Here is a 25,275-nt window from a genome sequence, read left to right as displayed (position 1 = left end):
ATGTAATTTTTTCCACTCTTCTATTTACCTGTTTCTTCCATCTTATATTCTCAGTTAAGCTCTACAATTAAAATTGTCATCTTTCCTGAGTTCATCTTGAAAGTAACTGTAAAACCTGCTGAACTTGAATCAGCTTCATCTCTATTGGGTTTCCTACAGGGAACAGGTAACAATCTGATCAATATCCGAGGCCATCAATATCCTTAGTTTACACAAATCAATGATTGAAATGTTAAGCCACTTCATTTAAAATGCCAACAGCCTACAAATTACCTGAGGCCTGGTTCCATCTGTATTATAAAGAACTAAGATGAATTTTCTTTTGCATTCACAAAGCCTATTACCTCAGACAATAAAACTCAGTACTTATGAATACCTTCAGCCCTAACAGGCCCTATTAGATATAACTTTACTCTTTGATCATGCTAAAAAGCATTAGAAACAAATTATTTCCCGTCATTAGTTCTATCCCTGGCATTCAATAAACAAAGTTTAGTTCCATAAGAATATGCTTCCCTGATTAATAATTGTAAAGCTCAGCACTCAAAATACTTATGTAAAAGGGTCTGAATATCAACAACACGGTTTGCGTTTACAAAACTCATTTTAGATACTGGTCATTAAGTCTCCGACCCCAAATTAATTGAAGTTTGTGGACTCACTTGGATTACTTATTTCAAGCAATATTTGCAGCATAAAGTTCAAATTAAAAAATAATTTGAAGAGTCACCTGCAGTTCATTAGATTTTATGACTAGTAATCATTTAAAATGTTTCCCTAAATTGAGATCAAGTTTACACTTATTAATTTTCTTTTGCTCCACATTTAATTAGCAATTCAGAAGATTACTATTTTTAAAGATTTTAGCTGCAGGTCAAACTTCACTGATTTTATTGACTTCAGAGCTACCCAGAAATTGTCTTTATAAAGAAATTGTCTTTATAAAGGATTTAAAGGCTTAAGTGGGTGTCTGATTTGCAAAAAGAATTGGGAGATTCTCTCAACATTTTATTTTTTTAGTTTCTGAAATACAAATAAAAACACATTTTTGTTACACATCATAACAAGCTTGACATTCTTTTCAATACAGGATGACTTAATATAGGTACTTTAAAACTTCCTTTATAAAAACAATAAACTTGGGCTTCCCTGGTGGCGCAGTGGTTGAGTCTGCCTGCCGATGCAGGGGACACGGGTTCGTGCCCCAGTCCGGGAAGATTCCACATGCTGCGAAGCAGCTGGGCCCGTGTGCCACGGCCGCTGAGCCTGCGCGTCCGGAGCCTGTGCTCCGCAATGGGAGAGGCCACAACAGTGAGAGGCCTGTGTAAAACAATACACTTTATTTTGGAGGGAAATAGCTCATCATTAAAAACATACATTGGTACACAGGCTATTATTTTTCATTATTTTAGTGTTTATGAATGCCAAACTTGGATAGCGTGCCTGCCCTCTGAACTGAAAATTTCATCCTCACAATATGTAAGTATTCCTCCTATAACAAAAACAAATTAAACCATACTGTTGGAAAAAACAGAAATATCTGGCATAGGCCTCTGAGTGGGCTTGAAAAACGAGTTACGATGTGTTTCAACTGTATGGAAGAACATTCTAGAATCCACCTAGAAACATCTGGCAAAACAATTGGCCTGGTGCTATTGGGGTTGTTCTGCCTCAGAGGGGGATAAAGGGTGCATGGCAGGGTGCTGAAGACTCACAACAGCCACAGAATCACTGACTCAAAGTTAGCCAAGATTCAATACAGAATAATATACAACAATAGAACAATCTCAATTATTATTATTGTTATTCAATGCCTGGAAAGCAAGTTGTAAGCTAAGAAAAAAATACCTCAGCAGGAACAATAGTCAACATGTTTATAATACTTGGAAGATGAAACAACTTCATAATTCATAGATGACATCTTGTGCACAAGTACATTAGTTTCTAGGACAGTAGGGGACAACCACAAAACATACAAAGTAAGAGTAAATCCAAGCTGCTTAACTTTCCACCATTCTCTTGAGTATTAAACCCAGACCACCTTTGGCCACTTGCAGGGGTGTCTTTTCTTCTTTATTCTCAATGTAAATACTTGCTCCGTGGGACACCAGCAGTTTTGCTACTTCCACTCTCTCCTCATCACAGGCTAAGTGTCTGAAATCAAGGACCACAAAGATGGATTAATCATTTGCAATTCTATGTAAAGGTTAGGATTTCCTGACAGGTAGTCTAAACTGCATATTATTAGGTAGTGTAATATCGGAAAGTTACTTAATCTGGAAAGGAAAATCGATTTTCATGGGGAAGACTGTTTATAAGTTAAAATTCATTGGAATAGTCTTATAATACCAGATCACAAATCACAATTCTGGTCCTACTACAACAGAAGTGATGTAAATGCCGGCCTAAGGAATAACGTCCTTATTTTATGAAGATTAGTGGTTTACACCAAACACATGCAATAATTCCAGGCTAGAACTTAGAAAAACCTCCATACACAACCTGCTAACAGCAATTTGTGTGGTTTAAATTTTGGAAAAGCAGTTTAAAAAATTTTATATTATCTGATTGTTACAGACACCTTGTAAGTTAGCAAGGTACTATTATCACCATTTTACAGTTGAAATTGTGACAGAGGTTAGTCTTTGCCTATGATGACATGGCTGAGCAGTAAGTGAGGGGGAAACCTTGTCAGGCACTTAACGGTTTACCAGGTAGGGTATTAGACCCTAACATGTTATTTTATTTAACCTTCACAACAATCTAGTGAGGAAGGAATTATTATCCTCACATTACAGATAAGGAAATTAGACTCAGGAAAGTTAAGTAACTTCTCTGAGTTACTTAATACAAGTATTTAATATAGTTGTTTAAGTGGCTGAGTTTGGATTGGGTAAACAGCATGTAGCTATTCCTTAATCGTAGGCTCTGCTCAGGACCCGATACTGCCTGACTCCTAAATTTCCTCCAGGCCACCCTGCCTTTCTTATTTGGAGAAAAGGGATAGAATATGCATGTTTTTCTAGACAGAGTCGCTCAGAACTACAGAAAAAAAATTGTAAAACTAAGAGTTAAGAAAACAATACTTAAAAAAAATTGAATCCTACTTTGGACTAAAAAGAAGACTCACAGAATTTCTGGTTCAAAAAAGTCACCATTCGATAAGGAAGAATAGTGGCCAAGTACTGTAGAAAAAATATCAAGGTAGAGGACAGCTTCAGGTCAAGCATAAATCAATTCCAGATGGATTTGAGTTAAATGAAAAACAATAACCAAACCAAACCAATGCAATGTTTTAAAAAAATACATAATAAAATACAGGTGAATAGTTAACTAATTTCAGGGTGAGGAAGCACTTTCTAGTTATGAGGGAAGATTAATAGGTTTGACTGTATAGAGTTGAAATCTTCGGTTATTTCAAAAAATCATAAACAAAATGAAAAGACAAACTGGGAAAAATATTTTCAACATGGCAGAAGGTTAATATTTGTACTATGTCAAGTCAAGGGTACATAAAAAAGTCAGTAAAAATAAATTAATTCTCCAAAAGGAAACAGAGAAAGGGACACAAAATGTTATAATTTAGAGAAAGAATATAATTAGTCATAGCCATTAAAAAATGTTTAACTTCATTGATAATAAAAAATGTAAATTACAACTCTGAAATACCATTTTTCCTATAAGACAAGGATATTTTTGGTGTTGGTGAGGGGGTAATAGGCACTCTCACACTGCTATTGGGAGGGTACAATGATACAACTCCTCTGGAAGCAATCTCGGAATATACAGCAATTGTCTTAAACTATGTGTATCTGTTGACCCAGCAATTCTACTTCTAACTTCTATACTAAGATAATAATCAGCAGTATGGCCAATGATTTTTGTATAAAGTTGGTCAATGTAGCATTATTTATAATAATGGAAAACTCAAAAAAGCTTAAATATACAGTAATAGAGGAATCATTAAATTATGCCTTATCCATAAAATGGCGTTGTGGATAGCCATTCAAAAACGGTTTAGAAATATTTATTCACATTGGAAAATGCTCACAATATACTATGAGGTGAAAAGAACAAGATATAGAACTATATACACAGTATCGTCCCAATTTTACAATAAAAAAAGCATATGTAAAGTATGTACATTTGCATATAAAAGACAAGGAGGAAATACATTAAAATGTTATCAGTGGTTATTTCTGGGTGGCAAAATGATAGGCATTTTGAATTTTTATCTTTATACTTTTGTGTACTTTCAAATTTTTTTTTGCCATAAACATGTATTACATTTATAAGCAGACTAAAAAAAGAAATGATGTGTAAGAATTAGTGCAAGAGGGCTGATGTCAGGTAGAATACAAATGACTGCTGCTTGTCACTTACAGAGGAGTGTTACCCTCAGTGTCTTGGATGTTTGTGGAAGCTTTGTAGTACAGAAGAATATGAATCATCTTCAAGTTACCCTTGGCTGCTGCCCGGTGCATTGCTGTAGCCTCATAATGGTCCTTAGCATCTGGATTAGCCCCGCCTTCCAGTAACATGACAGCAATCTGGGAAGATGGAGAAGAAAACAATGCAGGGATCTATTTGTGTTTGCGTACAGGTTTAGAACTCAAAAGAAGTAGCCTAGGAATGGAACCCTACCTCATGCCTGTTTTTGGAAGCTGCATAATGTAGGGGAGTACAGCCATTTTGATTGACAGCATTCACTTGAGCACCTTTTCCCAGAAGAGCTTTTACAATCTCATCCCGGCCAGCGGAAGCAGCAATATGAAGAGGAGACCAACCTGCCTGTAAAAGAGGTGGGCAGAACAAAAACCAGGGAGAAAAGGCACAGGGATTAATGCTAACATTTAGGCAGGGTTTACAGAGCTGTGTGTAAATGGTTTAAAAACATAATATTCTTTCTCTTTCCCTCATTAAGCACTGCAGGATATTTAGAAACCAGATATATAGAAGAAAAGAAAAGCACCCATAATCCCACAACATGGAAATAATACATAAGTCTAATTCTAATGTGTTTTAAGATTGGGATCAAGGATACCCCAATAGGATATCAAGTTCTGTGAGGTGCATTTTCCACAATGTCCACTTATCATTACGTTGTGAAAATTTTTCTATGTCATTCTTTGGAATCATCACTTTATTGGTTGCATATTATTATCATTATCATTATTTTTTTTTTTTGGCCACGCCGGGCGGCTTGCGGGATCTTAGTTCCCTGACCAGGGATTGAACGTGTGCCCTCAGCAGCAAAAGCGCGGAGTCCCAACCAGTGGACCCCCAGGGAATCCCCTGGTTGCGTATTATTTTATTAGGTGTATATATATGCTGTATTCAACTGTTCCTCCATTAAACTGTTTTTACTTTTTTGCCATTATCAATATTATTTCATTGAGCATCCTCGAAAAGGAATCTGCCTACAAAAACATTTCCATCCTTATTCTTCACAAGTCTTATCCTAATATAACCAATACCATTACACCAAATCTTTATATAACAAAAAAAGATATCTAGGCCCTCATTATTCAGGCAATATTCACCAAAAACAATTTCCAACATAATAAAAAGGATTTGTAGTCTCTTAGGGATCATCATAATAAGACTTGATCTGCATGTTTACCTTAAATTACAGGCTATGGGTGGCAAAATGAACATTCTGAAATAATGCAACCACCAGTCCTGTATTTGGTCACTGGGGCCATGCTGTAACTTCCTAGTCATAAAGGTTAAAATTTGTTTGTGAGCTTAATACTCGGGCTTTAGTAAACACCAGTCTGGAGTCTAAAGATAACTGGGAATTTATCAACTCTGCCTAGTACTCACATCATCTTTATCATTCACTGGCACTCCAAGTTGCAGCAAGAATTCAACAATTTCTGTATGTCCGGCTGAGCATGCCCAATGCAAGGCAGTTCTGCTGTCCTACACGGGAAGCAGAGAAGCAATAAGACCAACATTCTTGAAGAAAAATAGAAGCACTAAGGCAAGAAAGCAGAAACAAAAATTAATATTGGAGCCAGCAAACCTACGGTTTGGGAACAAGAAATGGAGAGCACTGGATCCTCAGGTAGGTAACCTTAAACCATATTACTTACATAAGAGAGACCAAGGTTTTAGTAACATGAGGAGAATACATTGATGAAAGTAGGTAATTCTGGGCAGACTAGAGCCATGAAAGCAATAGAGCAAAAAACTGATTTCAGTGCTTTGGCAGAAATACAGCTTTGGCTATTTCCATTATGTACGTACTTTTATGTCAGGCGCTGTGCTAAGAGTTTTACGTGCATCATCTCCTGTAATCCCCATGATCCTATACAGTGGATATTATCCCCATTTTACAGACTCCTCAGGGTGAGCAACTTGTTAAGGTCGCACAGCTAGTAAATCGTGAAGTTGGGACACAAACCCGTCAGCTCTGAATTTTCTAGATGCTCTGGGAAGAACAAATGTATCTTGTGGGAAAGAAATATTCATGAAACTAGTTGAGATTATAACCATTTAAAAAACATACCAGGGCTTCCCTGGTGGTGCAGTAGTTGAGAGTCCGCCTGCTGATGCAGGGGACACGGGTTCGTGCCCCGGTCCGGGAAGATCCCACATGCCGCGGAGCGGCTGGGCCCGTGAGACATGGCCGCTGAGCCTGCACGTCCGGAGCCTGTGCTCCACAACGGGAGAGGCCACAACAGTGAGAGGCCCGTGTACCGCAAAAACAAACAAAAAAAAAACATACCACACACAGAATTAGAGAGCAACGTTACTTTAAGAAAATAATAAGCTAGGAGTTAGTCATGTTTCTCAAAGGGAATCTCTCTCTCTCTCTATTTTTTTTGCAGTGACTGCTATATTTCTTAGCCCTATGTAAAAGAAAATGGTATTTTAAACTTTATTACAAAAATTTCAAACTCATATAAAAATACAGGGAACGTAATATAATCCATATGCCTATCACCTACATCTTATAACTATTTTTCCATACTTGCCTCATCTGTTTTTCTCCTTGATGAGATTTTTAAAAACAAATCTTAAATATTATGACCTTTCATACCTAAATATCTGAGTATCTAAAAAATACTTTACTACATAGCTATTACACTGATTAAAATTAACACTAACTCCTTTATAACATCAAATACCCAGATTTCTCCAACTGTCCCCCAAATGCCTTTTTGCACTTGGCTTGTTTCAATCAGGATCCATACAAGCTCCATAAGTTGCAAATGTTTGTTATGTTTCTTAAGTCTTTTGATCTTGAATAGTTTCTCCCTTTTTCATGCCATTGACTTGATGAAGAATGGTTAGAAGTATTATTAAATCTTAATATTGTTAAATTAAATCTAAAGTATTAAATATCACCAGAGCAAAATGAAGGTAAACTAGACAAAGGCATTTTCAGGTTGAGCAATAAAGAAAAGTTCCAGAAAAAAAAGTCTCTGAACTTCTAATTCTCTTCCCAAACACACAAAATGGAGATTTGTAATTATGTGACACTGTCTTGCTAGTGCTGAGCACGGTGCCTGTCAAATAGGAGGCAATCTATAAATGTATGATGGCTTACTGAGGGCAACGTGAATCTTTCTAGAAACTCAGGGTGAAAGCATGAGGGTCTTTTGAGCAGGAGGGCAGAAAGAAACACTTCCCAAGGTCCACTCACTTTTGTTCTGCCTTTGCCTAGAATGCCCCTTCATCCCCCAGGGAAATCCCACTCATCCTTCAAGATACAGCCAATCTTCCCTCCTTTGCAAAGCCTCTTCAGTTACGACAACATTCGGCTTTTCTAAGCGAGATTAAATCAGGTTCTTCCATATGTTCTGAAAGCCCCACGTCAACTTCTCTCCCGAGTATTTACCACAATTTATAATCGGACATATGATTTGGGATTATTTTATTAACGTCTGATCCTTCTATTCGACAGTATCCTCAGCTCCCAGCTGAGGCGTTCAGTTACACGTGTTCCGTTGAATAGTCACTAATAAAAGCAAACAAACCCACTTCCAAAAACCAAAAACTTCCCTTCTCACGGATGTCTCAAAGATTGGGCATTTCTGAGAAACGCGCAAACGTTCTAGAAATATCCAAAATACAGCGACTAAGTACTGGGCCAAAAAACAACACTGGTGGTTTGTGGGGCTAGCTCCGGCCGCCCGGTCCCGAGTCCTGAGGTGACCCTGGGGTAAGGATGGGGCGGCGGGGGCGGGGATCTGGCCCTCTCGGAACCGGCCTCCCCATGGGTTGGGCTGGGCCGGGCAGCCACGTTGGCCTCCGCCGCTGCCGCCGCCGCCGCCAGCGGAGAGGCCCCAAGCGTTGCTTTACCTGGTCAGTCCTAGTGGCCAGGGATTTATCGGCCAGGATCCTCTCCTTCAACTCCTCCAGCTTCCCGCTGTAGGCCAGGTTGCAGACCATTAGGTTAGACACACACCCCTCCATTTCGCTTTCCCAGGATCTCGGTGAAGCCTGACCAAAGACCGCCTCACGTCGCCAGCTCCGACTGCCAATCAAAACAGGCATTAGAGCTCCCCCAGTGACCAATCGCGCTCGTTCCTTTGCTTCTTTTCCCATCGCAGGGCGCCTCTGGGAGTTGCAGTTTGAGCGCAGTTCCGGGCGGGGAGGAGCCTTTGCCGCTGTCTCCGTCTCTGCCATTAGCAGCGCGGAACTACGAGTCCCGGGGTCCCTTGCGGCCGCCGTAGTCAAGTGGCCGGTGGAATTGGCCCAGGATGACAGCTGGAGAATGGAGTCAGGTACGGGGAGCGGCTTCGTGTAGAACCGGGGTGGGTGGTCGCTGTTGGGGCATTGAGTCGGTGACGCGAAGTGGGTGCGGGGTCATGGCAAGAGAGTTATGGGAGCCAGAAAGTCCTGTCCCACGGGGGCCCTGACCTGCAGTGGTAAGCGGAAGGGAAAACGGTAGCAGCTGAGTACTATCTCCTGAGCTCGAACCAGTGCCTGTGGCCATCCTCCCCCGCCGCCAAAGGAATGGAAAGAACTAGGGGTTAATTATTCTTACATTCCGACGGAGTGGCATTAGGGCAGAATTCTGCCACAACAGTGATAGCATATGACACCGTAGTAAGGTGATGTGCCAGGGTGATGCCAAAGGCAGGGTGTGATGCCATAGGACCCACTTGATATCTAAGAGATCTCGGGGAGTCCATGGCGTGGTGACATCACAACTTGATGAGGGTCATCTTGACACTGTGGCATGGTGTTGGCTCTTTAATATCACGATAATAACGGTGACATCGAAGTTTTGCTACAACTATTAAGCTAATAGTGTTTCTATTTATAGGATTCCTAAATAGTGCCATAGCAGAAGAGATGCAAGGCTTATCCTTTATAGGGCATATCCAGGCTGGCATCATACCAAAACCAGGTAACGATAAGAATACACTCAAGAAAGAAACTGACTATGCTTATATTTACCCTGTTATGGTGTAGAACAGAGCTTGGCAACCTTTCCGTAAAGAGCCACATAGTAAATATTTTAGGCTTTGGGGGCCAAAAGGCAAAATCGAGGATAATTTGTAGGTACTTATATGACAAGGGAGAAAACAAATTTCAACAAATATTTATTGATGAAATTCAAGGTATAGTAATAATAATTGATCATTTTTTTGTAATATGAGACTACTAATGAGAATAATGGAATTCTTTTGGGGGGATAACATTTTGTTTATTTGGGGCTAATAGTGTTCCCTATCATCAAAATCATTTCAAATGTTCATCTGTTAATACTGATCTGTAATGAGATTTTACCCATTTCATCTTTGTAAATGTCTTTTCACACAGATAGGTATGAATCCACAAACATATTCTTGTTATTTTTTATTTAAATACATTTTAAATTTCAGAATAGCTTTAGATTTATGGAAAAGTTGCAAAGATAATGCAGAATTCCTGTGTACCCCTCACCCAGTTTCCCCTACTCTTCCTTTCCTATTTTTAACAGCTTTATTGGGATATAGTTTTCATATAATAAAATTCACCCATTTTAAGTATAGTTAAATATTTTTAGTAACTTTACTGAATGGTGCAACCATAATCATAATCAGTTTCAGAACACTTTCATTTCCCCCCAAAGATCCCTCATGCTCATTTATTTACAGTTAATCCTCGTTCCCACTCCCAGCCCCAGGTAACCACTGATCTACTTTGTCTCTATAAATTTGCCTATTCTGGGCATTTCATCTAAATTAAATCAAATAAGAAGTGGTCTTTTGTGCCTGGCTTCTTTCACTTAGCATAATATTTTTTGAGGTTCATCCATATTGTAGCATGTACCAGTACTTCATTAATATTTATTGCCAAATAGTATTCCATTATGTGGCTATAAAACATTTTGTCTGTCTACTCGCTACATGTGTAGGTTGTTTCCAGTTTTTGGCTATTATGAATAATGCTGCTAAGGACATTAGCGTGCGAGTCTTTGTGTGGACAGGTGTTTTGGTTTCTCTTTGGTAGGAACCTAAGGGTGGAATGACTGCATGATATGGCAAATTTATCTTTAACTTTATAAGAAACTATAAAACTATTTTCCAAAGCGGCAGCACTGTTTTGCATTGCCACTAGTAATGTATGAGGGTTTCTGTTTCTCCACGTCCTTGCCAACATTTGTTATTGTCTTTTTGATATAGCCATTCTGAATGGATGTGAAATTATATCTTATTGTAGTTATAATTTGTACGTCCTTAGTGACTAATGATGATGAGCGCCTTTTCATTTATTTACTAACCATTCATACATCTTTTCCATTTTTAAATTGAGTTATTATTTTTATTGTCTTTTTATTATTGAGTTGTAAGAATTATTTATATATTCTGGATACAAGTCCCTGTAGATATGATATGTGGATATTTTCTCCCACTCTGTTGCTCGTCTTTTCATTTTCTTAATGATGTCTTTTGAAGTGCAAAAGTTTTAAGTTTTGACAAGATCTAATTTATTGGGTTTTTTTTCTTTTATGGGTCATGCTTTTGGTGTTGTACACTTTTAAAAATTGTACAATTTAATGTTATTAGTATTTTAGAATTGTGTTACCATCACCACACTCTTATTTGAAACATTTCCATTACCCCAGAAAGAAACCTCATGCCTGTTTTCACTCTCTCCCCATTTCCACTCCCAGGCCTAGGCAACCACTAATTTATTTTTTGTCTCTATGGATTTTCATTTTGGGGGATTTTATATAAATAGAATCATACAGTATGTAATCTTTTGTGTCTGGCTTCTTTCACTTAGTATAAGGTTTTTGAAATTTATCCAAATTTTAGTTTATATCAATACTTCATTCATTTTAATGGCTGAGTAATATTCCATTGTTTGGCTATACCATATTTCACTTATCTGTTCATGAGTTCGTTGGTTTCTGCCTTTTGGTTATTATGAATAATGCCGTCATAAACATTCATGTACACGTTTCTGTGCAGACATGTGTTTTCATTTCTCTTAGCACATATCTAGGAGGGGAATTGCTGGGCCATATGGTAGCTCTATGTTTAACTTTGTGAGGAACTGCCAGACTTTACCAAAGTGGCTGCACCATTTCCCTTCCCACCAGCAATGTAGGAGGGTTAGAATTTCTCCACATCTTTACCAACACTTGTTAATGTCTTTTTTATTATAGCCATTCTAGTGAGTGCAAAGTGGTATCTCACTGTGATTTTGTTGTTTTGACCTGTGACAGCATGGGATGCATATAAAGCATGTTGACATTACTTATGATTCAAACAATGTTAGCTGTTGAAATGGCTTTCCTGCAGTGTAAATTTCACATATAAGTGCTGTTTTGCCTTGTAATTTTAAGTTGAATTAATTAAGAAACATTATCAAGTCTGGAGCAAAAGCTAATTTCCAGGGCCATTCGGTGTTTGGTAGTACTGGTTGAAGGCAGTTCTTCCAACAGTTAAAAAATGTAAAAATCATTCCTACCTTCCTTACCATAAGAAAAACACATAGTGGATCTAATTTGGCCTGCCAGATGTAGTTTGCTGATGGCTGGTGTGTAAAAGTGTCCTGTATTTAGCAGGTGTTCAATAAATATTTATCCAGTTGATTACAGAGGTACAGTAGGCCTGTTGTGTGGTATTCACACAGGATTGGGTATAGTAACATTTCACCATAATAATACATCAAGAAATTGGATTTGATTGTCAGAAACAGCTGGGAAAACAACTCCAAGTGCCTCTCCTACTGAGTGACTTGTTTGGGTAATCTTCCTTTATAGACTGTGTGTTGTGCTTTTATTTTATTTGATATGACAGGATGGTTAACTTTCAATTCTGAGTCCCTTAAGGCCAAGGGTAAGGTATTCTTTGACTCTTTGGAAGCTTTCAAAGGTGTCTTCCCTTTTGTCACTGTCCTCAAGTATGGAGGAACAATGTGGTTACTGTTTATCAAGAAGAGTCAAAGGGGGGCCCTGTTAGGGACTGACTCAGTTGCTGTGCATACAATTGCATATTCCCTTTACTACTGGTCTTATACAGTCTAGGTCCTAGAACAAGCCAAGTTCACCTTCTGGCCTTTAGAATAACTAACGTTTACTGATCACATGTGTCAGGTATTGGGCTTATCTCATTTAATCCTTCACAACAACCCTATGAGGGAGGTACCATTATCCTCCAGTCTCCACCTTTTAAAAAATGAGAATACAGGCACAGAGAAGCGAAGTAGCATGCCTGAGGTCACACAATTTGGCAAAAGTTGGAGCTAAAATTAAAATCCACTGCTATTCTACCCCAAAGCCCTAGCACTTAACCACTGCAACATACTGCTCAATATTGCTGAAGATGAAATTATGTGTAACTGCAAACCTCAGGGGCTTCCCTGGTGGCGCAGTGGTTGGGAGTCCGCCTGCCGATGCAGGGGACACGGGTTCGTGCCCCAGTCTGGGAGGATCCCACATCCCGCGGAGCGGCTGGGCCCATGAGCCATGGCCGCTGAGCCTTTGCGTCCGGAGCCTGTGCTCCACAATGGGAGAGGCCACAACAGTGAGAGGCCCGCGCACAGCAAAAAAAAAAAAAAAAAAAAAAATGCAAACCTCAGGTAACGGAATACTAATTCCTGTCAGAGCTCTTTGGGCTGTAACACTACCTATGATTCTTGGGAAATGTCATGATTTTCATGCTCTAGAGCAACACTGTCCAGTAGAACTTTTTGTGATGATGGGAAAGTTCTGTATCTATGCTGTTCCGGTAGGGTAGCCACTAGTCACACTGAGCACTTGAAATGTGTCCAGGGACTAAATTTTAAATTTAATTTTAATTATTTTTAATTTAAATAGCTTCATGTGGCAAGTGGTTATCATTGTGGACAGTGCAGAGAGAGGCAGTTTCCCCCTACTTGCTCCTTTCTAATTATCACTAAACATTTTATTTAATGTAAATATTCTTTCCATAGCACAGCTGGAAACCAATATATTCTATAGTGAAACAAACTTGAGGAAACCCTACAGAGGTATATGACAGTTAACTGTATGACAGTCACAGGAATAGGTTCTGTCTTATCCAGAATGAAACTTCTCCATTCCCACCACTTACCAGGTAAAGTTTGAACAACTGGCCTGAAGACCCTTTGCGACTGATTTTTTTCACTGTTTGCAGATGTAAGTTGTTTATGTGGTTAATTGCAAACAATTCACAATAGCCAGTTGCCTGGTTTAAGATGAGACATTTTAATCTGTGGCTCTAATATTTTTTTAAGCACATGTTTTAATCCTACAGATAAAAATGTCCTTGGTATTGTGTGTCACTGACCTATGCAAATCTTCCCCGTTTAAATCTCTCTCTTCGTAAAGCTGGCATATTGTTATAGGCTATTATAATAAAACATTTTATTTACTTGCTCCCTGGGTTTTAGCTTCCACACACTCTTGTTTTCTGAGTTATTTGCTTTATAAATGGTTTACTTTTAAACTTTTTACTATAAAGAATAAGGGACTCACAAGAAGTTGCAAAAACTGTACCATACACTCTTCCTCCAGTTTACCCCAATCATTACATTTTATGTAATTATAATACAAGGTAAGAAACAGGACATTGACATTGGTAGGATGTGTGTGTACAGTTCTATGTTATTTTCTCACTTGCGTAGATTTGTGCAACCATAACTGCAATCAAGATACAGAAATATTCCTTCACTAGAAAGCTACCCCTTCATAGTCACAGCTGTCCACAACCCCTGCCAAATACTAATTTGTTTTCCTACTCTATAATTTTGTCATTTTGAGAATCTTATATAAATGAAGTAATGGAGAATGTGATACTTTCCAATTTTTTCCACTTTGTTTAATGACCTTGAGACCCATCCAGGTTGATACATGTATCAGTAGTCTGTTCTTTTTTTATTGCTGAGGAGTGTTTCATGCTATGGGTATACCACAGTTTGTTTAACCATTTACCTAATGAGAGACATTTTGGTTATTTGCAGTTTGGGTCTGTTGCACATAAAACTGTTATAAACATTTGAGTATAGGATTTAGTGTAGACATAACTCTCATTTGTCTGAGATACATGCCCAGGAGAGTAATTGCTGGGTCATATGGTAAGTGTATGTTTAGTTTTTAAAGAAACTTCTCCAGTGTGGCTATATAGCATTTTACACTCCCACTGGCAATGTATGAGAGATCCAGTTTCTCTGCATCCTTACCAGCATTGTCGTTGTAATTGTTTCTTATTTTAGCCATTCTGATAGGTGCATAGTGATATCTTATTGTGGTTTTATTTGCATTTCTCTAGTGGCTAACGATGGTCAGTATTTTTTCATGTGTTTATTTTCCATCCCTATATCTTCAGTGAAATGTCTCTTCATGTCCTTTGCCTATTTTCTTTAAAATAAAAAAAATTATGAGGTAGCAGTGGTTAATAACCTATGTTTCATGTGTACAATATTTTATTTCTGTGTACACGACAGTGGGCTCACCACCAAAAATCTAGTTTCTATCTATCACCATGCATTTCACCCCCGTTGCCCATTTTGCCATCCCTCCGCCCCTTCCCTTCTTGTAACCACTACTCTGTTCTCTGTATCTATGTGTTTGTTTATATTTGGTTTCATTTGTTTATTTATTTTGTTTGTTTATACATTTCACATATAAGTGAAATCATACAGTATTTGTCTTTTTCCATCTGACTTATTTCACTTAGCATAATACCTCAAAATCCATCTACATTATTGCAAATCCTTTGCCCATTTTATAATTGCATTGTTTGGGTTTTTTTGTTTTTTACCTGTTGAATTTTGAGAGTTCTTTATATATTCTAGATATAAGTTCTTTGTCACATATGTAGTTTGCAAATATTTTTCTACCAGTCTATGGCTTGTCCTTTCATCTTATTAATAGGATGTTTTCATAGAGCAAAAGCTTTTAATTTTGATGATGTCCAGTTCATCAATTTTTTTCTTTTATGGATTGTGCTTTTGTTGCTATGTCTAAGGGCTCTTCACTAAGCCCTCGGTCTCAAAGATTTTCTCCTAGATTTTCTTCTAAAGTTTTTTTAGTTATATTTTACCTTCAAGTCCATGATTCATTTTGAGTTAATTTTTGTATTTAGTGTGAGGTTTAGGTTGAGGTTAATTTTTTTAAACTATGGATGTCCAGTTGCTTCAGCTCTATTGAATTGCTTTTGTACTATAGTAGAAAATGAGTATGCTGTACTTGTATAGGCCTATTTTGGGGTTCTCTTTTCTGATTCATTGATCTGTGTGTCTGTCCCTTTGCCATCTCACACAGTCTTGATTACTATAGCTTTATAATAAATTTTAAAATCGGGTAGAGTGATACTTCTTCCTTTATTATTTTTCAGTATTGTTTGTTTGTCTTTCCCTATACTTTTCAGAATAAGCTTGCCTATATCTAAAAAAAGTTTGCTAGGATGTTGATAGGAATTGTATAAGAACTGTATATCACTTTGGGGAGAACTGAAATCTTTACTATGGTGAGTCTTTCAATTCATGAACAGGGCATATCTCTCCATTTATTCACATCTTCTTTTATTTCTTTTGCTAGCATCGTGTCGTTTTCAGCATTGTGTAGTTTTCAGCATACAAGTCCTGTATATGTTTTGCTAGAATTATAATTATTTCATTTTTTGTGTGACTGTTAATGGTATTATATTTTAAATTTTGGTTTCCATGTGTTCATTGCTAGTACATAGTAATGCAATTGATTTTTATATAATTTGTACCCGGCAATGTTGCTGAATTTACTGATTAAGTTCTAGGAGGTTTTTTCTGTTGTTGGTTTCTTTGGATTTTCTTTGTAGACCATCTTGTCATCTGCAAATAGGGACAGTGGTATTTCTTTCTTTCCACTTTTTATGCCTCTTATTTCTCTGTCTTCCCTTATTGTTCTGGCTCAGAATTCCAGTACTATGTGTAATAGCTGTGGTGAGAGCTGAACCTTTGCTTTGTTTCCAATCCTAGGGGGAAAGCAGTCAATCTTTCAGCATTAAGTGTGATGTTAACTGTAGTTTATTTTGGGTAGATATTCTTTTTAAAATTGAGGCAATTCCCCCCTAATTCCTAGTTTTCTGAGGATTTTTATCATCAATAAATGTTGAATTTTGTCAAATAGCTTTTTCAGTATCCACTAATATGACCATGTGATTTTTTTTATTACACTGATTGATTTTCAAATATTGAACCCAGCTTGCATCCCTGAAATAAATCCACTTGGTCATAGTGTATAAATTTGTTTACATATTGCTGAATTCTATTTGCTAATATTTTGTTAAGGATTTTTGTGTCTCTATTCATGAATGATATTGGCGTGTTATTTAATTTTTCAGTACTATCTTTGTCTGATTTTCATATCAATGAGATATTAGCCTTATAATAAGAATTGGGAAGTATTTCCTCCTCTTGTATTTTCTGGAAGAGATTGTGTAATAGTATCTACACAAAATTAATTGTGTATTAATTTTCCTTTAAGTGGTTGGTAGAATTCTCTAGTATAACCAACTGGGCCTGGAGATTTTTTTGGAGTTTTTTTTTTTTTTTAAAGGGAATTTTACTTTTATTTATTTATTTATTTATTTTTGCCTGTGTTGGGTCTTCCTTGCTGTGCAGGCTTTCTTTAGTTGCGGTGAGCGGGAGCTACTCCTCCTTGAGGTGCACGGGCTTCTCATTGTGGTGGCCTCTCTCGTTGGGGAGCACGGGCTCCAGGCGCACCGGCTTCAGTAGTTGTGGCTCGCAGGCTCTAGAGCGCAGGCCCAGTAGTTGTGGTGCATGGGCCCAGTTGCTCCATGGCATGTGGGATTTTCCTGGACCAGGGCTCAAACCTGTGTCCCCTTCATTAGCAGGCAGATTCTTAACCACTGTGCCACCAGGGAAGCCCTGGAGTTTTAAAAGTACAGATTCAATTTCCTTAATAGCTATAGGATTACTAAAATTATCTATTTCATATTGGGTGTTTGTTTGTGTTTTTCATGGAATTGATCCAGTTTTCAAAATTGTAAAATTTGTTTGTAATATTTCCTTTATCCTTTTGGTGTTTGCAGAGTCTCTAGTGATATCCCCTGTCTTGTTCTGATATTAATAATTTGTGTTTTCTCTATTTTTTTATTTGTCATTCTCGCTAGAGATTTGTCTATTTTATTGCTCTTTTCAAAGAATCAGCTCTTTATGTCATTGATTTTTCTCTATTAATTTTCAGTTTTCAATCTCATTGATTTTTGCTCTTAAATTGATTATTTCCTTCCTTGTCCTTGCTTTGGGTTTATTTTACTCTTATTTTTCTAGTTTTTTTTTTTAAGGTGGGAAATTATATTTTTAAATTTGAGACTTTTCCTCTTTTCTGAGGTAAGCATTTAGTGCTATAAATTTCCCACTCAGCAGCGGTTTAGCTGCATATCACATATTTTTTTATTGTGGTAAAAAACACATAATATGAAATCTACCCTCTTAAAATTTTAAGTGTACATTACACAATATTGTTAACTATAGGCACAATTTTTTAAAAGTGTTATTTTATTTTAAAATTATTTTTAAAAATTTTATTTATATTTATTTATTTATTTTTGGCTGCGTTGGGTCTTCATTGCTGCATGTGGGCTTTCTCTAGTTGCGATGAGCAGGGGCTACTCTTCATTGTGGTGCGTGCGCTTCTCATTGCGGTGGCTTCTCTTTGTTGCAGAGCACAGGCTCTAGGCATGCGGCTTCTGTAGTTGTGGCACGTGGGCTCAGTAGTTGTGGCTTGCAGGCTCTAGAGCACAGGCTCAGCCGTTGTGGCGCATAGGCTTAGTTTCTCCATGGCATGTGGGATCTTCCCAGACCAGGGCTTGAACCCATGTCCCCTGCATTGGCAGGCAGATTCTTAACCACTGCGCCACCAGGGAGGTCCTCCCACAATGTTGTTTTCATCTTGCATGACTGAAACTCTATACCCATTGAATAGCAACTCCCCATTTCTCCCTCCCCCTAGTCCCTGGCAACCACCATTCTTTCAGTTTCTATGAGTTTGACTACTTTAGATACCTCATTTAAGTGGAACTATGCAGTATTTGATCTTCTGTGACTGGCTTATTTCACTTAGCACAATGTCCTCAAGTTCCATCTGTGTTGTAGCATATTGCAGGATTTCCTTTTTATATGGCAGACTAATATTCTATTGTATTTATATACCATATATATACCACATTTTCTTTATTCATTCATTGATGGACATTTAGGTTATTTCTTCCTCTTGGCCATTGTGAATAATGCTGCAATGAACATGGGAGTGCAAATATCTCTTCCAAAGCCTATTTTCAATTCTTTTGGTTAAATACCCAGAAATGGTATTGCTGGATTATATAGTAGTTCTATTTTTAATTTTTTAGGAGCATCTATACTATTTTTCCATAACAGTGGCATCATTTTACATTCCTACCAACAGTGTAGAAAGGTTCCATTTCTCTACATCTTTGCCAACACTTGTTATTTTTTTTTAAATAGCCATCCTAGCAGGAGTGAGATGATGTCTAATTGTAGTTTTAATTTGCATTTCCCCGATGATTAGTGATGGTGAGCACTTTTTTCATATATCTGTTGGCCATTTGGATGTCTTCTTTGGAGAGATGTCTATTCAAGTCCTTTGCCCATTTTAAAATAAAGTTGCTATTATTATTTGCTATTGAGTTGTAGGAGTTCCTTATATATTTTGGATATAAACCCCTTATCAGAGATATGGTTTACATATATATGTATATATATATATATATATAAAATCTCCTATACTGTAGGTTGCCTTTTCATTCTGTTGATTGTTTCCCTTGCTATGCAGAAGATTTTTAGTTTGATGTAGTACCATCTGTCTGTTTTTGTTTTGGTTGCCTGTGCTTTTAGTGTCATATCCAAGAAATCATTGCCAAGACCAATATCTTGAAGTTTTTTCCCTAGGTTTTCTTCTAAGTGTTTTATAGTTTTAGGTCTTCTGCTGAAGGCTTTAATTTTGAGTTGATTTTTGTGTGTGGTGTAAGATAAGGGTCTAGTTTCATTCTTTTACATGTGAATATTCAGTTTGCCCCACACCATTTGTTGAAGTGACTATCCTTTTCCCATTGTGTACTCTTGGCACCCTTGTTAAAGATCATTTGACCATATATGTGTGGGTTTATTTCTGGGTACTGTGCTGTGTTCCATTGGTCCATATGTCTGTCTTTATGCCAGCACCATTTTGTTTTGGTTACTGTAACTTTGTAATATGTTTTGAAATTAGGAAGTGTGAGGTACCTAGCTTTGTTCTTCTTTTTCAAGATTGTTTTGGCTATTTGGGGTTCTTTGTGGTTCTACATGAATTTTAGGATTTTTTTCTATTTCTATAAAAAATGCCATTGGGATTTTGATAGGGATCATATTGAACATGTAGATTGATTTGGATAGTGTGGACATTTGAACAATATTGTCTTACAGTCAATTAACATGAGATATCTTTCTGTGTATTTGTACCTTTAAATTCCTTCCAGCAATGTTTTGTAATTTTCAGTGTACAAGAGTTTCACCTCTTTGGTTAAATTTATTCCTAAGTATTTTATTCTTTTTGATGCTGTTTTAAATGAAATTGGTTTCTAAATTTCCATTTCAGATGGTTCATTGTTAGCATATAGAAATATAACTGATTTTTGTATATTGATTTTGTAGCCTGTAAAGACTTAATAGTTAGAGCATATGCTATTAATTTATTAGTTCTAACAATTTTTGTGGTGTCTTTAGAGTTTTCTACATATAAGGTCATGTCATATATAAACAGAACTAATTTTACTTCCTCCTTTCTAATTTGAGTGCCTTTTGTTTCTTTTTATTGTCTAATGGCTCTGGCTAGAACTTCCAGTACTATGTTGAATAGAAGTGGTGAGAGTGGGCATCTTTGTCTTGTTCCTGAATGAGGAAATCTTTCAGTTTTTCATGACGGAGTATGATGTTAACTGTGGACTTTTTATATATGGCTTTTATCATGTAGAGGTAATTTCCTTTTATTCCTAGTTTGTTGAGTTAAGAATACTCAACTTTTTAACCTGAAAAAGTGTTGAATTTTGTCAAATGCTTTTTCTGCATCTATTTAGATGATCATGTGATATTTTTCTCCCTTCATTATGTTAATGTGGTGTATCACATTGATTGATTTACATATGTTGAGTTATCCTTGCATCCTGGAGATAAATTCTACTTGGTTATGGTGTATAATTTTTTTAATGTGCTGTTGAATTTGGTTTGCTAGCATTTTGTTGAAAATTTTTGTGTCTATATTCATCAGGGATATTGGCCTATTGTTTTCTTTTCTTGTAGTGTCTTTCTTCTGGTTTCTGCATCAGGATAGTGCTGGCCTCACAAAGTGAACTGGGAAGGGCTCCCTCTTTTTCAGCTTTTTGGAAGAGTTTGAGAAAGATTGGCTTCTGAAACTCTTTTTAAAAAGGAATGAAGTTAATTCTTTAAATTAAGAATTAACTTAGACATGAATTGAAAGTTAATTCTTTAAAATAAGTTAATTTTTCTTTAAATGTTTTATAGAATTCACCAATGAATCCATCTGGTCCTGGGCTTTTTATTTGTTGGAATGTTTTTGATTACTGAGTCAATCTCCTTGCTACTTATAGTTCTGTTCAGATTTTCTGCTTCTTCATGATTGTCTTGATTAGTTATATATTTCTAGGAATTTATCCATTTCTTCTAGGTTATCCAATTTGTTGATGTATAATTGTTCATGGTAGTCAATATAATCCTTTTAATTTCTATGGCATTCATTATATCTCCTCTTTCATTTAAAATTTTTTTCCTCTTTCATTTTTGATTTTATTTATGAGTATTTTTTTAAACTACTGTAGTTAAAGGTCTGTAAATTTTGATGATCTTTAAAAAAACCCAGCACTTAGTATCATCGATTTCTTTCTATTCTCTATTTTGTTTATTTCTGCTCTTAATTACTTCCTTCCCCTAACTTTGGGCTTAATATGTTCTTTTTTTCTAGTTTATTGAGGTGTAATATTAGATTGTTCATTTGAAAAATTTCTTCTCTTTTAATGTAGGCAATTTTCACTATAAACTTCCCTCTTAGTACTGCTATTGCTGCATTCCATAAATTTTAGTATGATGTGCTTTCATTTTCATTTGTCTCAAGGTATTTTCCAATTTCCCTTTTGATTTCTTCTGTGATTCACTGGTTGTTCAAGAGTGTGTTTTTAAATTTCCACATATTTGTGAATTTTCCAGTTTTCCTCCTGCTATTATTTTCCAGTTCCATTCCATTGTGGTTGGAAAATATAGTTGGTATGATCCCAACCTTTTAAAATTTGTTAAGAATTATTTTGTTACCTAACATGTGATCTGTCTTAGGAAATGTTCTGTGTGCACTTGAGAAGAATGTGTATTTTGCTGCTATTGGGTGGAATGTTCTATATATGGCTGTCAGGCTCATGTAGTGTTGCTCAAGTCTTTTGTTTTCTTACTGATCTCATGTCTGAGTATTCTGTCCATTATTGAGAGTGACATGTTGAAATCCCCTACTAATATTTTGTTGCTGTCTATATCTCCCTTCAGTTTTGTCAGTGTTTGCTTCATATGTTTGTGTCCTCTGACGTTGCATGCTTTATATTTGTGTTGTTATAACTTACTGGTGAATTGACTTTTTATCATTATATAATGTCTTTCTTTGTATTTCTTGGCAATTTTTTTAAACTTAAAATCGATTTTGTGTGATATAAGTATACCACGCCTACGCTCTTTTGATTACATTTTGCATGGAATGTCTTTTTCCATCCTTTCAAATTCAGCTTATGTGTGTCCTTAAATCTAAAGTGAGTCTCCTGTGGTTTTCTGAGTACAGGTCTCTTGCCTCCTTAGGCAGGTTTATTCCTAGGTATTTTATTCTTTTTGTTGCAATGGTAAATGAGATTGTTTCCTTAATTTCTCTTTCTGATCTTTCATTGTTAGTGTATAGGAATGCAAGAGATTTCTGTGTATTAATTTTGTATTCTTCAACTTTACCAATTTCATTGATTAGCTCTAGTAGTTTTCTGGTGGCATCTTTAGGATTTTCTATGTATAGTATCATGTCATCTGCAAATAGTGACAGATTTGCTTCTTCTTTTCCAATTTGGATTCCTTTTATTTCTTTTTCTTCTCTGATTGCCATGGCTAGGACTTCCAAAACTATGTTGAATAATAGTGGTGAGAGTGGACATCCTTGTATTTTTCCAGATCCTCAAGGAAATGCTTTCAGTTTTTCACCATCGAGAATGATGTTTGCTGTGGGTTTGTTGTATATGGCCTTTATTATGTTGAGGTAGGTTCCCTCTATACCCACTTTCTGGAGAGTTTTTTTTATCATAAATGGGTGCTGAATTTTGTCAAAAGCTTTTTCTCCATCTATTGAGATAATCATATGTTTTTTATTCTTCAATTTGTTACTATGGTGTATCACATTGATTAGTTTTCATATATTGAAGAATCCTTGCATCCCTGAGTTAAACCCCACTTGATCATGGTGTATGATCCTTTTAATGTGTTGTTGGATTCTGTTTGCTAGTATTTTCTTGAGGATTTTTGTATGTATGTTCATCAGTGATACTGATGAAAGAAATCAAAGATGACACAGATGGAGAGATATACCATGTTCTTGGATTGGAAGAATCAATATTGTGAAAATGACTATACTACCCAAAGCAATCTACAGATTCAGTGCAATCCTTATCAAATTACCAATGGCACTTTTCACAGAATTAGAACAAAAATTTTACAATTTGCACAGAGACACAAAAGACCCTGAATAGCCAAAGCAACCTCGAGAAAGAAAAACAGAGCTGGAGGAATCACGTTCCCTGACTTCAGACTATGCTACAAAGCTACAGTAATCAAGACAGTATTGTACTGGCACAAAAACAGAAATATAGATCACTGGAACAGGATAGAAAGCCCAGAGATAAACCCACGCATCTATGATCACCTAATCTATGACAAAGGAGGCAAGAATATACAATAGAGAAAAGACAGTCTCTTCAGTAAGTGGTGCTGGGAAAACTGGACAGCTACATGCAAAAGAATGAAATTAGAACACTCCCTAACACCATACACAAAAATAAACTCAAAATGGATTAAAGACCTAAATGTAAGGCTGGACACTATAAAATTCTTAGAGGAAAACACGGCAAAACACTCTGTGACATAAATCACAGCAATATCTTTTTTGACCCACCTCCTAGAATAATGAAAATAAAAACAAAAATCAACAAATGGGGCCTAATTAAACTTAAAAGTTTTTGCATAGCAAAGGAAACCATAAGCAAGATGAAAAGACAGGCCTCAGAATGGGAGAAAATATTTGCAAACGAAGCAACTGACAAGGGATTAATCTCCAAAATATACAAGCAGCTCATGCAGCTCAATATGAAAAAAATAAAAAACCCAATCAAAAAGTGGGCAGAAGGCCTAAACAGACATTTCTCCAAAAAAGACGTACTAATGGTCAATAGCATGAAAAGATGCTCAACGTCACTAATTATTAGAGAAATGCAAATCAAAACTACAACGAGGTATCACCTCACACCAGTCAGAATGGCCATCATCAAACAAATCTACAAACAATAAATGCTGGAGAGGGTGTGGAGAAAAGGGAACCTTCTCACACTGTTGTTGGGAATGTAAATTGATACAGCCACTATGGAGAATAGTATAGCAATTCCTTAAAAAAACTAAAAGTAGAACCATTGTATGATCCAGTAGTCCCACTCTTGGGCATATACCTGAGCCATAATTCAAAAAGACACATGCACCCCAATGTTCATTGCAGCACTGTTTACAATATCCAGGACATGGAAGCAACCTAAATGTTCATCAACAGAGGAGTGCATAAAGGAGATGTGGTATATATATACAGTGCAATATTACTCAGCCATAAAAAGGAATGGAATTGTGCCATTTGCAGAGATGTGGATAGACCTATAGTCTGTCATACAGTGAAGTAAGCCAGAAAGAGAAAAAAAATATTGTATAATACCTCTTATATGTGGAATCTAGAAAAATGATACAGATGGACTTATTTGCAAAGCAGAAATAGAGACACAGACTTAGAGAACAAATGTATGGATACCAAGGGGGAAAGGCAGGGGTGGGATGAATTGGGAGATTGCGATTGACATATATACACTACTATGTATAAAATAGGTAGCTAATGAGCACCTACTGTATATAGCACAGGGAACTCTCCTCATTGCTCTGAGGTGACCTAAATGGGAAGGAAATCCAAAAAAGAAGGGATATATGTATACGTATAGCTGATTCACTTTGCTGTATAGCAGAAACTAACACAACATTGTAAAGCAGCTATACTCGAATAAAAATTAATTTTAAAAGTTTTTAAAAAAAGAATACCAGGGCTTCCTTGGTGGCGCAGTGGTTGAGAGTCCGCCTGCCGATGCAGGGGACACGGGTTCGTGTCCTGGCCCGGGAGGATCCCACATGCCGTGGAGAGGCTGGGTCCGTGAGCCATGGCCGCTGAGCCTGCACGTCCGGAGCCTGTGCTCCGCAACGGGAGAGGCCACAGCAGTGAGAGGCCCGCGTACCACAGAAAGAAAACAAAAACAAAAACAAACAAACAAAAAAAGTTCTAGAAGTGTGAACTGAATATAATGCATATTACATCACTAGAGCTGCATCTAGAAGTCATAATTAGGAAAAACAAGGAAGGCAGTTACTAACTTCCCTGAACATATCTATTTTTAGTATTTATTATAATGGAATTATTTCAACTTTTCAGGTATCTTAGAATTTGAGTGTATGTGCTAATCCTGACTCTGGTGAAGTGTAAGATATGTG

General features: G+C 36.8%; 2 protein-coding genes across 5 annotated transcripts in view; one reads left to right on the top strand and one right to left on the bottom strand.

Annotated features, from left to right (window-relative positions):
* Positions 1-995: 995 nt before the first annotated feature.
* PSMD10 (proteasome 26S subunit, non-ATPase 10) lies at positions 996-8,467 on the bottom strand. Of its 2 annotated transcripts, none has more exons than XM_004325853.4 (5): positions 8,314-8,467; positions 5,827-5,925; positions 4,645-4,791; positions 4,384-4,550; positions 996-2,154 (listed from the first exon to the last, which is right to left on the bottom strand). In XM_004325853.4, the coding sequence occupies exons 1-5, from the start codon at positions 8,425-8,427 to the stop codon at positions 2,001-2,003; spliced, it is 681 nt and encodes a 226-aa protein (XP_004325901.1). In that variant the 5' UTR covers positions 8,428-8,467; the 3' UTR covers positions 996-2,000. The 2 variants fall into 2 exon arrangements, with proteins under 2 accessions (XP_004325901.1, XP_004325902.1); XM_004325854.3 differs by having other exon boundaries at positions 2,012-2,154; positions 4,463-4,550.
* Positions 5,912-25,275, top strand: part of ATG4A (autophagy related 4A cysteine peptidase) — a 68,530-nt gene continuing 49,166 nt past the window's right edge. Inside the window, exons 1-3 of one of the 3 annotated variants that reach the window (XM_019949507.3) lie at positions 5,912-6,070; positions 8,565-8,738; positions 9,284-9,367. In XM_019949507.3, the coding sequence (XP_019805066.1) occupies positions 6,049-6,070; positions 8,565-8,738; positions 9,284-9,367 (280 nt within the window). In that variant the 5' untranslated portion in view covers positions 5,912-6,048. The remainder of the gene's footprint in view (positions 6,071-8,564; positions 8,739-9,283; positions 9,368-25,275) is intronic. The other 2 variants (XM_019949508.3, XM_019949509.3) reach the window with 2 other exon arrangements.

Source organism: Tursiops truncatus, chromosome X (assembly GCF_011762595.2).
Source record: "Tursiops truncatus isolate mTurTru1 chromosome X, mTurTru1.mat.Y, whole genome shotgun sequence".
Lineage (NCBI taxonomy): Eukaryota > Metazoa > Chordata > Mammalia > Artiodactyla > Delphinidae > Tursiops > Tursiops truncatus.
Note: the sequence above shows the minus strand (reverse complement) of the source record. Positions and strands in the feature narration are given on the sequence as shown.

What these genes read in the sequence shown, in the direction of transcription:
- PSMD10 (XM_004325853.4), bottom strand. Translation starts at nt 8,427, where the DNA reads ATGGAGGGGTGTGTGTCTAACCTAATGGTCTGCAACCTGGCCTACAGC. An exon ending in CAGTGAATGATAAAGATGAT is followed by an intron (nt 4,792 to 5,826) that starts GTGAGTACTAGG and finishes CCTCTTTTACAG; the next exon opens with GCAGGTTGGTCTCCTCTTCA. An exon ending in CTTCCAAAAACAGGCATGAG is followed by an intron (nt 4,551 to 4,644) that starts GTAGGGTTCCAT and finishes CCATCTTCCCAG; the next exon opens with ATTGCTGTCATGTTACTGGA.